The 16,961-nt window shown below is 38.3% G+C and overlaps 1 protein-coding gene across 4 annotated transcripts in view; it reads right to left on the minus strand.

Annotated features, from left to right (window-relative positions):
* LOC127658918 (E3 ubiquitin-protein ligase Midline-1-like) overlaps nt 1-16,961 on the minus strand; it is a 46,302-nt gene that overhangs the window by 15,796 nt on the left and 13,545 nt on the right. For 2 of the 4 annotated variants that reach the window (XM_052148489.1, XM_052148490.1), the window contains exon 2: nt 2,248-2,981. In XM_052148489.1, coding sequence (XP_052004449.1) covers nt 2,248-2,928 — 681 coding nt within the window. In that variant the 5' untranslated portion in view covers nt 2,929-2,981. Of the gene's footprint in view, nt 1-2,247; nt 2,982-6,233; nt 6,540-13,817; nt 14,000-16,961 lie in introns of those variants that run through there. The other 2 variants (XM_052148488.1, XM_052148487.1) reach the window with 2 other exon arrangements.

A 16,961-nucleotide genomic window follows, 5' to 3' on the forward strand; every position in this document is an offset into this window, starting at 1 on the left:
GTCTGTCTATCTATAATCTGTCTGTCTATCTATCATCTATCTGTCTGTCTATCTATCTATCTGTCTGTCTGTCTGTCTATCTGTCATCTGTCTGTCTATCTATCATCTATCTGTCTGTCTGTCTGTTTGTCTATCCATCTATCTATAATCTGTCTATCTATCTATCTATCTATCTATGTGTCTATCTATCTATCTATCCATCTATCTGTCTGTCTGTCTATCCATAATCTGTCTGTCTATCTATCATCTATCTGTCTGTCTATCATCTATCTATCTATCTATCTATCTATCTATCTGTCTGTCTGTCTATCCATCTATATGTCTATCTATCTGTCTGTCTATCTATCTATCCATCTATCTGTCATCTGTCTGTCTATCTATCATCTATCTGTCTGTCTGTCTGTCTGTCTATCTATCTATAATCTGTCAGTCTATCATCTCTCTGTCTATCTATCTATCTGTCTGTCTGTCTATCTGTCTGTCTGTCATCTGTCTGTCTATCTATCATCTATCTGTCTGTTTGTCTATCCATCTATCTATAATCTGTCTATCTATCTATCTATCTATCTATCTATCTATCTATCTATCTATCTATCTATCTATCTATCTATGTGTCTATTTATCTATCTATCCATCTATCTGTCTGTCTGTCTATCTATAATCTGTCTGTCTATCTATCATCTATCTGTCTGTCTATCTGTCTGTCTATCATCTATCTATCTATCTATCTATCTGTCTGTCTGTCTATCTATCTATATGTCTGTCTATCTATAATCTGTCTGTCTGTCTATCTGTCTGTCTGTCTATCTATCTATCTGTCTGTCTATCTATAATCTGTCTGTCTATCTATCATCAATCTATCTATCTATCCATCTATCTGTCATCTGTCTGTCTATCTATCATCTATCTGTCTGTCTGTCTGTTTGTCTGTCTATCTATCATCTATCTATAATCTGTCTGTCTATCTATCATCTATGTGTCTATCTATCTATCCATCTATCTGTCTATCTATCCATCTATCTGTCTGTCTATCTATCATCTATCTGTCTGTCTATCATCTATCTATCTATCTATCTGTCTGTCTATCTGTCTGTCTGTATCTATCTATCTGTCTATCTGTCTGTCTATCTATCTATCATCTATCTGTCTGTCTATCATCTATCTATCTATCTATCTGTCTGTCTATCTGTCTGTCTGTCTGTATCTATCTATCTGTCTATCTGTCTGTCTATCTATCTATCATCTATCTGTCTGTCTGTCTGTCTATCATCTATCTATCTGTCTGTCTATCTATCTATCCATCTATCTGTCATCTGTCTGTCTGTCTGTCTATCCATCCATCTGTCTGTCTATCTATAATCTGTCTGTCTATCTATCATCTATCTGTCTGTCTATCATCTATCTATCTATCTATCTATCTATCTATGTCTGTCTATCTATAATCTGTCCGTCTGTCTATCTGTCTGTCTATCTATAATCTGTCTGTCTATCTATCATCAATCTATCTATCTATCTGTCTGTCTGTCTATCTGTCTGTCATCTATCTATCTATCACTCTAAACTAGCAACAGCCAAGCAACCTTTCAAAAACCTTATCAACACCCTAGCAACCATAACACCTTGGAAATAGTCTTGCAACTACTTAGAATACTTTAGCAATGGCCCAGGACCTCTCAAACAGTCAGATATGTCAATGTTTGCATGTCATCAGAAGTGTGTTTATGAATCTTTAATAACATAGTAATGCTGCATGCAAGTTAAGAAATGATTACTTAAACGAGGCACTGTTTTACAACAACAAAAATGATTTTTAAAGTTTAATTATTCACCAAATGAAGGGTTTTGTATCTATATAAAGGCAAGATATATGTGCTGACGCGACATGTGTCCTCGCTTTAATTTAGAACTTGATTATTTAATCGAAATTACAAAATATGCTTTAAAGTGAGGATAAAAATATGGATGAATACTGTCAATGATTATAGATTGAGATAATCTCCAACCACAGAGGAATCCGGAGGAATAATAATAATTTTTTTAAAACTATCAGTGTCGATTTTTCCCAATAACTGATAGATTCACAAAGCTACTATCGCATTGATTAATCTGTAAAATCAATATATCGGTCGACATCTGCTTGGGGCATTAATGAGACTCCAATTTACAACAGATTTCAATGCAGCTCATCTAATCAGAATTTAGAGTCAGAACTATCTGATCTTCATTAATCTTCACAATGTGTCTTACCTTCAGCTTGTCGTATCGTTCTCCTAATGACGACACCTGGTGCTCACGATGATGCCCCACCAGTTTACACAGCGAGCAGATCAGCTGTTCATCCATCATGCAGTACATGTTCACCTTCTCCTCACCGTGCTCTGGACAGGCCAGTCCTCTGAGACGCGAGTCTGGTAGTGGTTCCGTAAGACGGTGACCCGTGAAGGGCTTCTTGTTCGGGTGAGTCGCCCGAAGGCATTCCTGGCAGTATGAAACCTCACAGGTAATGCAAGTCTTTACCGCATCCTGCGGCGGGTCCTGCTCACAGAACTGGCACCGGACTGGCTCGCACGATGAAGTCATGGCCGTGCGATCGTCCATGCTCGAGGGGAACTGGTCGCAGCGGCGAGATTCTTTCGGAGAGTTGGGTCCACTTAGCGAGGCCTTCTGGATGCGGTCGATGATGTTCTGTAAAGTGACGTTGCGTTTGAGTCGGTCTAGGCCCTGCTCGTCAAGTGTGATGACATAGCGGCACGTGGGACACTGGAATGCAGTGAACTGTTGTGTGGACTCGTCGAATGCGCCAGAGTGGGACTCTAGGATACGGTGAGCGCAGTTAAAGCACAGGCTGTGGGCGCAAGGCAGCAGTAAAGGGTCGTCAAAAAGCTCTAGACAGATTGGGCAAGTCAACTCCGACTCCAGTGTGTCCATCTTCAGTGAAGCGTTGCAGACATTAGCGAAACCCAGGGAAGCTGTTCAGCTGTCTAAAAACAAATCAAATCTTGCATGAGAGTCAAACTGGGCACAGCCGTCATGTGTTTTGAAAACGAGAGAAAACTGTATCATATGCAGTGTATTCAGCAGCGGCGCAACACTTGCTAGCCAAAGTTAGCTGCACGCTACTTACACTGCATGCAGCGACATTTACATTTACATTTATGCATTTGGCAGACGCTTTTATCCAAAGCGACTTACAGAGCCCTTATTACAGGGACAGTCCCCCCCGGAGCAACCTGGAGTTAAGTGCCTTGCTCAAGGGCCCAACAGTGGCATCTTGGTAGTGCTGGGGCTTGAACCCCCGACCTTCTGGTCAGTAACCCTGAGCCTCAACCACTGAGCCACCACTGCCCCGACATCACTGTATTAAAGGTGTGCTTTAATTCCTACAGTATAAAGACACACTAGACTACTAATATATGCATATTCTGTGCATTGTGTACATTTTTGTGTCATTTTATTCATCGATTATGCACGGCCACTTTAATTGAGCACGAGAGACTCGGAGCCGAACCCCCCACTTCACTGGAGCTCACGCGACACTCTGCCGCGCTGCTAATGCTTCCAATGTTAATGCTGTAACTTGTTAACAGGGGTGGAGAAACATATACGTTCTGCTCACGTGGCGATCATGCTTGCTTGAAATGAGCATCACACAACGGTATGGCCATTCTGCAAGCTTCATTACTGTGATCATTTTTACACTTTTACTAAATTAAATCACATTTGTTGTGATCAATCGTTATTTTAGAAAGATGAGTGGTTTGCTCTCGACACTTCCGCTATGGCTGAATATGATACCGGAAGCTCGTTATCGGAATTACGTGTCAGAACAGCCGATAGAAATACAGTAGCCTACAAGGGACATGACTGTTGAAAAACTGTCAGAGATAATGTATATAATGTGCTACAGGGGTGCACCTGCACCTGCAGGCCCCTCCTCAACACCGCCCATGTTGACAGGTCAGTCGAGCACAATACCTCAAGCCAGATCTGCAGCGAGTACACTGCGTCTTTGTTTCTGACAGGTCTCACCACAGCTGCGAGCAGATGAACTCTGGCCATGAGTTCTCTTCATCCACTCATTATGTGTGAAAAGAATCTAAAGCTCATTACTACACAATGGTCTTTGATGCTGTGTGAAGACGCAGCAATTACCGTTGAAACATTCACTGAGCGACTGTTTCACTAACACTTAGGGTCACAAAAGGGCAAAACACTGGCTTACCGTGTATCAAGCGCTGAAACTTTGCTCAGTGAAAAATAACCTGCAATCATGTTTAATGGTGAAACAGTCACATGAGTCACCTTTGCAACCTGAACTATTTCAGAATGAAGCGTAACGAATGGAACACAGCGTAGGTGTTTTGAGATGCGTTTTGCTTGGTATCTAAAAATGTGGTGATCCACCACCCTTGGAGTCGCCAGTTCAAATCCAGGGTGTGCTGAGCGACTCCAGTCAGGTCTCCTTAGCAACCAATTGGCCCGGTTGCTAGGGAGGGTAGAGTCACATGGGGTAACCTCCTCGTGGTCGCTATAATGTGGTTCTCGCTCTCGGTGTGGCCTGTGGTGAGTTGTGCGTGGATGCCGCGGAGAATAGCGTGACGCCTCCACATGCGCTACGTCTCCATGGTAACACGCTCAACAAGCCACGCTGACGGTCTCAAATGTGGAGGCAACTGAGATTCGTCACTACGCCAGCACGAGTACTTAGAGCTCATTGGAAATTGGCCATTCCAAATTGGGGATAAAAGTAAAAATAAATAAATATGCAGTGACCAAGACGTACGGCAAGTCAAAGATGTATACCCAGCACGTGTTGACAGTATATAGCAAAACAACATAGTTGGAAAACCCAACGGTTTGTCAGAATTCATCGAGTTCGGGTCGGGTCAAAGACCTCTATTGCACGTGTGGAATAGCCGAATCGTGATTTTGGTATTCGAATAGTGCCGCGACGAACGATTAACCGAATGTCGACTATTCGTGCACATCCTTAGTTGTCAGACCGCAATTCGTAACACGTAACACAACGTGAGTGCGCATGTCATTCTCTACATTGCCACATGGGGCGCTATTGCAGACATTACTGTGAACTGTCCACTTCTACGAGAACTACTGTCATAGCGGATTAACTGTTTGAAGAGAATATTGCTGAGCAAATAAGTTAAAGTCAGGGACGTTTGAAGGCAACTCTTTCGCCCCCTTGAGTACTGAGGTTTGCTACCGCCACAGTAACGCAAGAAGCCTCACTAGCCTATTTCTAGGATACTAATCAAATAAATTATTTACAATGATTATGTTGACTCCTTTCTTTGTTTCCATTAAAACACACACGATGGTCTTCTTTGGAACATTCTAAGATCACGCTGGATAACATGATCGTCAGGTATTGATCATGCTGTCATTAAAGCATGTCAATCTCAAGACATTCTCAAATTCGTGCACATTTTTCCAGTTCAACTTTATAATTAAATTTTTATGCCAATAAGAGGTCTTCCATTATGCTTAATTGACTTCAGAATCACAATAAACAGAATAAAACCATAGTGGTGGTGGCATAGTGGGCTAAAGCACATGACTGGTAATCAGAAGGTTGCTGGTTTGATTCCCACAGTCACCACCATTGTGTCCTTGAGTAAGGCACTTAACTCCAGGTTGCTCCGGGGGGATTGTCCCTGTAATAAGGGCTCTGTAAGTCACTTTGGGTAAAAGCGTCTGCCAAATGCATAAATGTAAATGTAAAACATAGCCCAAAATGCAGAATTCCACTTTAAACTCTGTACAGTCACTGCACAAATCTGTTTTCCAAACCAAACATTTCCATGTTTTAATAGTTATTTCTGATGTCTATTATTACAGGTAAAGAACAGCCTAAAAACCCAAGCATTCAGAATAAATTCATATCTAACTATAAAAAGCCCCTGTAAGCAACAAACCTTGACATTTTCCAATATGCTAAACATACTATTGACCTCATAATTGCTATTTAACAGAACAAAGCCAAGCCCAAAATGCCAGAGGAGTCACAAATGAATTTTCAAAATACAAATATTCCATGAAGAACTCATAAAAGCTGTATGCACAATGATACATTATAAAAGACAAATCGTTTTAGATGGAGAACAGCATGCCACATTGCAGAACATGTCAACTACCCACATGTAGCCAGTGCAAAACACTTGGTGTCATGCATACAGCACGCAGTCACACATAGTACGCGATTCTGTCTCACCCACCGATGGATTTCGCATTGATGTGCACTTCAGAGCCATTTCCAATGAACTTCCGTACAAATGTCAGAAAGCTTGTTTCACACGGATAAAAACCCCTCGTGCGTCAGGGCAAGAATTCCAGATGGTGCGCTCGTCCATAACATGTTAATCCGTAGTTGTGGGTATTACAGAACACTGACCGCACACACACAAACACACTCGAGAGAAGCGCATGGCAAGTAGCAGTCAGCACAACAGGAAAAGCTGCCCCAGATAATTCCAGGAAAACCAACTCCACCTAGAAATACAGTGGAGAGAGAGAGAGAGAGAGAGAGAGAGACAGAGCTTTTGGGTCACTGTCTATCTTTCAATCGGTTTCTCTCTCGTCTCACTTCAATGTGTCGCTCTCACACACAATGCTGCCCTGTGTATCGGCCCTTATGTGGGCACTGTCACCAGGGAATAAAACCAACGGGATGGGCCCAAAATAGCAGATGGGATTCATGTGAAGTGCAGCTTTGCATTCTGTTCTCACTGGCCCATTTGACTGGGAATAAATATTTACATGTGACCTCATCTGCCATTCATACAGAGCTTAATCGGAAAAAGACTTGCATTTCTAGCGAGGAGTGCGATGGATCCCCAGCTGAAAAGAAAAATGAGAGCCAAGGGCAGCCTAAACTGGTCTTCTGGTCTCCCAGGTTAGCTCTAGAGGTGGTCTGGGCAGTGTTTAGCTGGGGGATTAACTTGCCGACCCGCTATACCAGCTGAGCGCCAGCTTGGCCACACTGGAAGACCAGATTAAACTAGCAGTTTAAGACCAGCTGGTTTAAGTTGACTGTTTCAGCAGGGAACAAATTAGGCAATCAAAAAGAGTTCGCTGTTTCACTGTGAGGATCAGATCAGAACGAACAATGCGATTAACAGAATGAGGGCAAAGAGAGTGTCAGAGAGATTAAAAATGAGATTAAAACACAATTGAGGGGCCATTCAGATGAAATGCGTTCGTGCGCTTAAAGCTAGATTTTAAAAGTCTTGCCATGCCATGCGTTTGGTTTAAACGGCCCCTAAACCTGTAAATGACCCTTCGTTAAAATGTACAGAATGTCCCATAAGAATGCATAGGACCGTCCAAAAGTGCTGGCCAGGCTGACTCAGACAAACGTCCGATATGTTTAAGGGTGAAGTGTGTATTTTCTGCGCTACTTGTGGCACCAAATGGAATTACAATAGTATGTGTAAGGGGGTTAAAGGGAAAGGAGGCGGCGAGAACCGGCTTAGCAATATAAATACTATATTTAATCAAATAAAAGACTGCCCGTAATTCTCTCTCTCTCGAACGGTCATCACCGGCCGCCTTTATCCCTCGCGTGCCCTATCAGGCTGATTGGGGACCGGGCGTGCGTCATTCCAGCCCGGCCCCGCCCCCCTCCGCTCTACAGTATGTTTTCAAACAACCTTTGCCAACAACGTTCAGACCCTTCATGCCATTTCGCACCCTCTGATTCCCACAAGACCACTGTAACATGAACACAGCGGACAGAAAGCGTTGAAGTGGCGTGGGGTGTAAAGACGGTGTTTGAATGTGTACTGTTGTCCTAGCAACCGCGGTTTGAATCTTCATTTTGGTCCCACTGTTTTCCCCATCCGATTTCATGTTTCCACTCTTAATATTTCCTTTAACCCGCCGCCGGCACGTCCTGCTGGATATTTCCGTCATTACAGCAGAAACCATTTAAAATACTCTATTTCTATATTTTTGGGTATACAGATAAGTGTAAGACATCATTAGAGACTATAAAGGGTCTACTTTTATTTGTGTACACTCACAATAACAACAAAATCTTTGTAAAATAAAGAAAATAAAAAGGGTGAGCTGTGAGCAGTCTCTGTGTTCACGAGCATATTTCTGAAACACGTCACAAAAATGAACTTAAACTCCACGAATTCTTCTCACACAAACATGAAACATATGTCTAAAGAAAGCTTCAAATGTCTACTTTTAAATAAAACTATTCAAATTTAAAACAAATATTCTCCTACAATGCAATCTGTTTGAAACAAAGCGATGTACAGTTTTTACCGGTCCATCTCATTATATGTAATGTGCACACCCACCAGCAGAGGGCGCCATTCATACGCTAATGTGCTGACACGTTCAACGCTAATGAACACGCCCCCGACTGTGTTCAGAGGTTTGATGTAAACACAACACAACTCAACTTTTCTGCGTGTTTGTAACGACACACATGCGAGGAATCTCCTGGATATTAAGGAAGAGTTAACATTTTCCTCAGAAGAAGAGCGGGACTCCGATGAACGTTAGTATTTTGAAGAGAGACTTGATCCAGCCGAGGATACAATTTCGGACGAGTAAGTCAATTAGTTTTCATTAGCTGATGTGCTATTTTATATAAACATGTTCATATTTTACTAGTGGGACTGTTTCCAGACTTGCCAGCCAGGATTCAGATTATTGACATTTGAAATATGTCCTAATAAGTAAGTTTTAGTTACATTTAAATGCTGTTTCGGCTAAAGCAGGTATTTAAATTGTATGCTGTATGATATAAATATGATATGTGATATGATATAAAAATAATATGAATGTTTCGATTAACACAATGTTTTTACTGTATTTTGGATCAAATAAATGCAGTCTTGGTGAGCAGAAGAGACTTCTTTTAACGGTAGTGTAGGTCTAAAATCAAGTAAAGTCTTTATGTAAAGAAAATATATAGTCAGATTACTTATTTTAACTTAAAACTTGATTTTGATCATTAAGTCTCCTCACATTCATTCTCTATCTCTGATTGATAGGCCCAGGGGAGGGGTCTTTTGTCTCAGGTGTGAATCACATCAATATTCATGATAGGCCACGCCTCCTCGCATATTACCCATCAACAATAAAAGTGTCTTACAAAAATGAAATGACTATATTGTTTTGTATGAATGAGTGATCAGGATGATTTTCACATCATTTTGTAGCAAAAACTCTCGGCTATAAGATCCAGTTCTCAAAAGTCTTGTGGACAAATGTTTAGTATGTGTTATATGACCTTATTTCAATGACTTAAAATTTTAGTTTTAAAAAAAAACATGCATAAACGTTATTTTCTCAAAAATACAAACCTGTACATACATGTTGCTTACATATGTTTTTAAGCAACTGAAAAAGGCACAAATGTCAAGGCATGTCAAAACTTCTCCAAGGCCCAAAATACCCTCAGACCCCAGAGGATTACTACTTAAAATAATAGATAAACATGTTGATTTCATCACAGTGATTTGGTCACGTTGAATGTTAGGGAGTGCAGAGAAGGCTTTGATCCGGAGGCGGGGTTGTCGATCGCACTCGTACCCGCCACTCGGCATCGCTATTATCGCTCAGTAATATTATAGTAACCATGTTTTGATTTTTTTACATTTACATTTTTACATTTATGTATTTGGCAGACGCTTTTATCCAAAGTGACTTACAGTGCACTTATTACAGGGACAATCCCCCCGGAGCAACCTGGAGTTAAGTGCCTTACTCAAGGACACAATGGTGGTGGCTGTGGGGATCAAACCAGCGACCTTCTGAGTACCAATGTATTATACAGAGCACTTATTACAGGGACAATCCCCCGGAGCAACCTGGAGTTAAGTGCCTTACTCAAGGACACAATGGTGGTGGCTGTGGGGTTCGAACCAGCGTTCTTCTGATTACCAGATTACCAGTTATGTGCTTAGGCCACTTAGACCACTACACCACCACCACTCATAGTAGCCATGGTTAATGTTGTGGTTACTGTAAATTTACAAAACAATACCATGGTGAAACCATGGTTACTGGTGTAAACCCAAGGTTATTTTTTCTAAGGTAAGGATAAGTTTAGGGGTTAATGTAGTGACTCTGGGACTCTAAATAAATACAGTAAACACACTGCAGTGATGCCAATCCTGTATGTTTAGTATTTAAATACGGGTGCAAATAGTATCTGACACTATACGCCCCGCCGCGTTCTCGGGGAACAGAAGGGGTCTCCCCCGCCCCTGGCAGCGTTTCTCCCGCTCCAGGCGGACGGCAGCGAGCCCCTCCTCGCTCGGCGGCCTCAGAACCAGTCGCGTTTCAGCGGCTGATAGGGGACTCCTCTACCCCTGGCAGTGGCCCTGACCGCTCCAGGCGGTCGGTTAGGAGCCCCTTCTCCCCTCGTGGTCGGCAGCCGTTCCTACGCTTCCAGGCGGCCGGGCTCCTCGTCCCCCGGCAGATGGCCGCGGCTGCTCCATTGGGGTGGACGGTAGTGGCGAGAACACATCCCAAACTTAAATTGTATTCCCTCACAACCCCGATATATTGATATATATTTTGACAGAGAGCCGGACAACTTTGTAGTCGCACCAGTGCGAACATTTAGTCGCCGTCTGGAGCCCTAATATGATAATATATCATGATTCACTGACAACTTTTAAGATACTTTTATGGTGTTTGTTTGTTTTGTTTTTGTATTTTGGAGCTTGACCGTTATAGTCACAATGAAATGTTGTTGTTTCGAAAGGAGCTGTGCGAAGAGTGAAACTTCTGTTTTGGTGTTCCACAGACAAAAATAACAGCATTCGGGTTTGGAGCAACATGAGGGTGAGCAAATAATGTCATTCTGCTTCTCCAGTAATTTCCACTTAAACTCTGCGGGTATGTGGGCGGGGCCAGACGTGTGCAATAAGTTTACCCTTAAATTGTAAAAGTCTCCTGATACACAAGCCATAGAAGACATAGAATAGAATACCATCACTTTTGCATTTATGGTATATAAAATAAAGAGCGTCACCTTGAGGTGATGATGTAGAAATATAACTATTAATAAAGTATAAAGTTTTTTACATAGCACTTAAATAGACATGTCATATATCAAATGAAAGTTCTCATTTGCAGGAATGTGACTATGGAGGTAAGTTGTTGTGCTATCACCACAGTTTGAGTGTTTATCAAAAGAATCACAATGCAATTAGTTAAAGATGATCTCTGTAAGACAACAAAGACAAACGTCTCATGTCTGCTCCGATCGCTGCTTCTGGAAGCCACAAATAGCCGCAAACTCTATATCAGCTCTTACTTTAGGTTGTTTTCTTGTTTACATGTCTGAGAGCTTGCTTGGTAACATAATCCAATGTTATATCTCATATCCAGCGTTTCCCACAGGATTTTGTGAGACTTTGGGGTGTAGGGGTGTCATGCTACTCCGTAAGAAGATTTTGCACGTAACTGGTAATCAGAAGGTTGCTGGTTCATCCCCAGGTTGCTCCGGGGGGATTTTCCCTGTAATAAGTGCACTGTAAGTCGCTTTGGATAAAAATGTCTGCCAAATGCATAAATGTAAATGTAAATGTACTTGTCCGGAGAGAAAGAAGGACATTTAAGTTACAACATGTCAAAGTATATGTTGTATATTTGAAATCAAGGCCCCGCCCTCACTCTCGCTGAATCAATCTTAAGGACACGCCCCTGCAATTTTGACTTTTGACTTATGACGGTGTGAAATAATTAATTATAGAAATTTAGATATTAAATTTAAAGCTCCAATCTCCTCAGTCCTCCGAAGATCCCGAAACAAAATCGCTCAGAGAACCTGTCAATCACAGCTGTCAATCATGATGTCACAGCAGCGTTTTTATAGCATCAAATAACTAAAAACAAACTTATTTTGAAAACAAACACTTGAAATGACATCAACGTGATAGAAACGACAGTAAATGACAGAAACTATCTTTGGAAAAAAGATATGTGAAGTGTAATTTAATTGTTTAGTTGGTCTCACGTCCCGTTGAATAACATAGGAAGGCGGGGTTTATGACCTATACTAGGACCAGCCACCGGGGGGCGATCGAGACGTTTTGGCGTCACTTTTGAGGGCTTGTGCGGCACACTTGCTCTAAACACAACGTTACAGATCTTTTATGTTAATGTGAGAAGTGTAAAAATATTTTTGGTTCATTATGAAACTGCGGCGGGACAAATTAGACAGTGGCGGGACAAATTAGACTGTGGCGGGCTGTTGATATTCAATGGAACGGTGGGGAACATGCACACAATCCATTATAGACTGGATGTCTATGGTGTGAGTGCTCAACTGCATTAGAGCGCCACCTACATTTCAGATCTGTATATTGTAGGTGATTAAATGTTTACTAAGTATTTGCCGTCATATAGTGGAATAAATAAGACTTTTTGTAGGGAGATAGAGCAAACAGAACCAGAAATACATGCTTACAAATTAAAAAAATATATATTTAAAAAATGTAAAAGTGTTTATCATTAGATTTTAAACATATACAGTATTATTTATTAATTATTGAAATCTTTTTATTTTTATTCAAAAGGGGTTTTCTGTAAAACAAGACTATATTTTTGCAAGTAGTCCTCTGTTTGTGTGTAAGTTGAGCTATTTGAATGCAGGCGGCAACCTAAAGATGCACCAGAGTTAAAGAGGGAAGGGTTGTTTCAAGATACTGTAATCGGCATGCCTTACACTCCCTTGGTTTGGCTGGAACATTCAGCTCAAAGATCTGTGTTTTCTTAAACTATACTATACTACTTAAACTAACACTTATATTTCCACAGAGGCACAAAACATACTTTTTCCTCTGCGTTTGTCTTTTTAATGCCAGAGTCACTCTGGTGGCACTCACATTTACAGCATACTTAACCTACTTTCAGATCTGCAGTACAATAGAGTGACATGTCAATGAATGGGACATCTAGTGGGAGTTAATGGAAAATATAAACGTCCTGAAATAGACTTGAGCCACACAACTGAGGCACTCTATTCATCATCTGAGCACTTCAAAGTTTTCTAAGTATATATTGGAAACAACTCTGGAGGTAAAGACTGCCTCATAGAACTACTGAAACAACGATCTTACTTTTATGACTGTGACTCTGACATTTTACTTTTACAGACAACCAAAATTGTTGAATTTGCTATACCAGCTGCTCAAACTCTGGTTTAAATCATATAAAACAACGAAAAGAAAAATATGAATGCCTGATGAGGGGTGTCTCGTACAGTGTTGGGTGTAATGCATTACAAAGTAATTAATTGAAAAAGTAAAGTAAGGGATTACTCTTAATTTTTTGTAATTTAATCACAGTTACTTCTGATATAATTGCGTTAAATATTGTATAGATTATAGAACAATTCTACAAAACAATAGTGAATTAAAATCGTAAATTAACGTCTCATGTTAAAATTTAAGTTTTCTAATTTAACGCCGCCCCTTTAAATTCTTTGGAATTCAAGAATCATTTATTTGATTTTATATGATTTATTTGAAAGAAATTAAAGAACAGTTTCATCCTTGTATTTTTTATTTTTTATCATCTGGACGAGTTTGATCAGGGTTTTACAAAGTAATTAGTAATAAGTAACGCGATTACTTTTCAGACATAGTAATAAGTACAGTAATCTAATTACACTTAATTAGTTCTAAGTAATTGATTATTTTATTAGGGTTACTTACCCAACACTGGTCTCGTACACTCAAAGTAGTATTAAAAAGTAGATGTCACATTTTTAAAACCAAAAAAATAGCCTTTAAACAGGTGAAGGAATGCAGAATCATTCTTACCTGCAACATCGTGAAAGCGTAAAGTGTAAAAATGGACACAAACGATGAAAGTATCGCATTAAGTTAGTTCCAAGAGCGTCCAGTTTTAGTCTGTCAAAGAGCCGTTTGTAGAGAAGTACAGTTGCTTTGTTTTTGTCAGTTTCAGTGGGGAATATCGCTAGACCCTGCTGCCCTTCTGTCAGTCTGAGACGCAGCCTGTGATTCACTTTTCCCCTCTTCAAAAAATACACGTTTTACTAACGGCTGTGTGCTGCTGACCGACCACCCACCCAACCAATCAGAACAAAGATTGGAGGACTGATGACCAATCACCTCACTCAGCGGTTCAGGTAATGTTGTTTTTATTAACACATTTAAAGGGATAGTTCAACCCAAACTTTTAATTCTGTCATACTCACATGCCATTCCAGACCTTCGTTATTCTTTTCTGTGGAACAGAGTTTATTTTTATTTTATTTTTATCTTTTTGAGGAATTAAAAAAAACAGCAAATATGAATATGTGAAATATTCATAATAACGAATAACAGAATAGGGGTTAAGAATGGCATGCAGGTTTTAATAAAATAAAATACAAAAATATTAAATGAATTAAATAAACAATATGAACAAATGAAAATAAAATAAAACTAAACTAAATAAAATGAAAAAAATAAACTAATACAATAAAATAATAATAATAATAATATAAAATACAAAAATAAAATAAAATAAAATAAATTAAATTTAAATTAAATTAAATTAATTGTCTGGACCAGAGCAGTTTTATTTTCTGTGTATATGTATTTCCTTTTTTAACAAAGTTGAAGTGGGACAAATCGAAGGGCTTGTCTCTTTTTATTTTCTATAGTCAATAGCATTTATTTTAACATCACTGCTGTGAACCATAATTTGCTATACTTGCTATTAACATTGTAGAATGCATTTGATTGGACCAAAATTTGTATACACCTCTATATGCAAAATGAGTCATCAATATTTTGGGGCCTTTTATACATAAAAAATGTATGAATGTATTTGTCTGCTACCCACAAGTAATATACACATCTACAACACGGGTGATGCTGATTCAGTGCATTGCACTACAGCTAATTATAGATTTAATGCTGCATTGTCCAATTTGACATGTGACATCTGACACCTGCTCTACTGGGAAAGTCTTTGATCACTTATTTTACTTTATTCTGTTTTGTTTAAATAAAAAAAATTTAAAACAATGCCGAATGTAGTCAGTCCAGTTATGTGCAAGTGAATAATGGAAATATATTTTGGTCCACTGGTGCAATATTACTGCAACTCTTTCCCAAGTCTGTGGTCAAATGGAAGAATGCAGGAATTCCAGGTCGCTGCAGCCAAATGGGTTCAACAGTACCTTCTTTCCCAAGTTAGTTATTGACATTTATTTAATTAATTACTTCAGGAACTTCACCATGAATGAATGTGATCAATACCTTCCAACATCTGATATTGATTCTGATCATTTTTCCACATATGAGCTTTAACCCCGGATTGGGATCACTGCCCGGAACGTGCATTTTTTCCAAGCCTCACTCTGGCGTTATTTTGTGGCTCTAATTCTGTCCTTCAACCTTCATCCAAGTCTCAGTGATCAGGGATAGATTTAAGAGAAAACAACTAACTGACAACTAACCTGAGGTAAGAAAATAGGGCAAGAAAAGGAAGCTGTGCTATAAACTGCAGTGAAAGCCCAAAATGGGAGTGTAAAGCGGCCTGTCTGGGAGTTTTTAGGGCTGGAATTGCCAAGAGAACTGACACTGATTCCAAGTTAAGATGAGATCACAAATATCAGCATTTTGTGAATTCAAGGCAAAGTTCAAACTGAAGTAAATGATGTAAACACACGTTGTATCAATGGAGCAGCACATGCTGAACTAGTTTTGCATTTCCTTTTGTTGTGTGTAATTGCTGCATCAGAGCCGCTTTGTCCTTGTTATGACACTCGACACGGCTTGTTTTCTGTACTGTACATTTACTGTTTCAGGCTGAATTATCTGTAGAAGACATTAACTTGTGTATTACTTGAGCTGTAAAGTTGTTTAAATCCACGTTTTGCAGGATTACAGGGTTTACAGCATGAAGACGTCATGCATCGAAGTTGCAAAATTTGATATAACTTTTATATATTTGTTTTTGTACCAGTGACCTTCTGATTACCAGTTATGTGCTTTAGCCCACTACACCACCACCAACACCTCTGCAAAAAACGTTTGAAACGTATTGACGTAAGTGTCTCACAGGAACAAAGATTTTTTGCTTTTTTTATAGAAAAGGAGGGACGAGTTGAAACACATTTTTGTGGTAATAATAATAATAATAATAATAATAATAATAATAATAATGATAATAAATTCTATATTATTATAATTATAAATATGTTATTATTGCTTTTATTGTTATTATGAATAATCATAATAGTAATAATAATTATTGTTACCATTATTAACTTTCATTATTAATAATATTATTATTATTATAATTATTGTTATCATTAAATCACAGTAATTAATTCGATTAATAATAATTATTAATATTATTATTAACTATTATTATTATTACTATCATCAATATTATTATTTTTATAACAGTGATTAATTATATATATATATATATATATATATATATATATATATATATATATATATATATATATATATATATATATATATTATAAACATATCATTATTATTGTTATTATTATAATTTTCATTATTATTAATCAAAGTAATAAATTCAATTAATAACAATCATAATAATAATAATAATATGATTTTCTTATATGTAATAATATTGTTGTTTTTAATATTAATAATAATCAATAGTAATTATTACTTTTAATTAAAAATTATATTTTTAATAATAGTGATTAATAATATATAAATATATTATTATGATGATTATTATTATTATCACTATTGTTATCATTAATCACAGTAATTCATTTGATTAATACTCATAATAATAATAATAATATGATTCTTATAATAAATATGTTATTAATATTGTTGTTATTAATATTAATACAAATAATAATAGTAATTATTACTATTATTATTAATATTATTATTATTATCAATATTATTTTCAATCACAGTGATTCATAATCATAAAAAATATATATTATTATT

The sequence above is a fragment of the Xyrauchen texanus genome, chromosome 18 (genome assembly GCF_025860055.1).
Source record: "Xyrauchen texanus isolate HMW12.3.18 chromosome 18, RBS_HiC_50CHRs, whole genome shotgun sequence".
NCBI lineage: Eukaryota > Metazoa > Chordata > Actinopteri > Cypriniformes > Catostomidae > Xyrauchen > Xyrauchen texanus.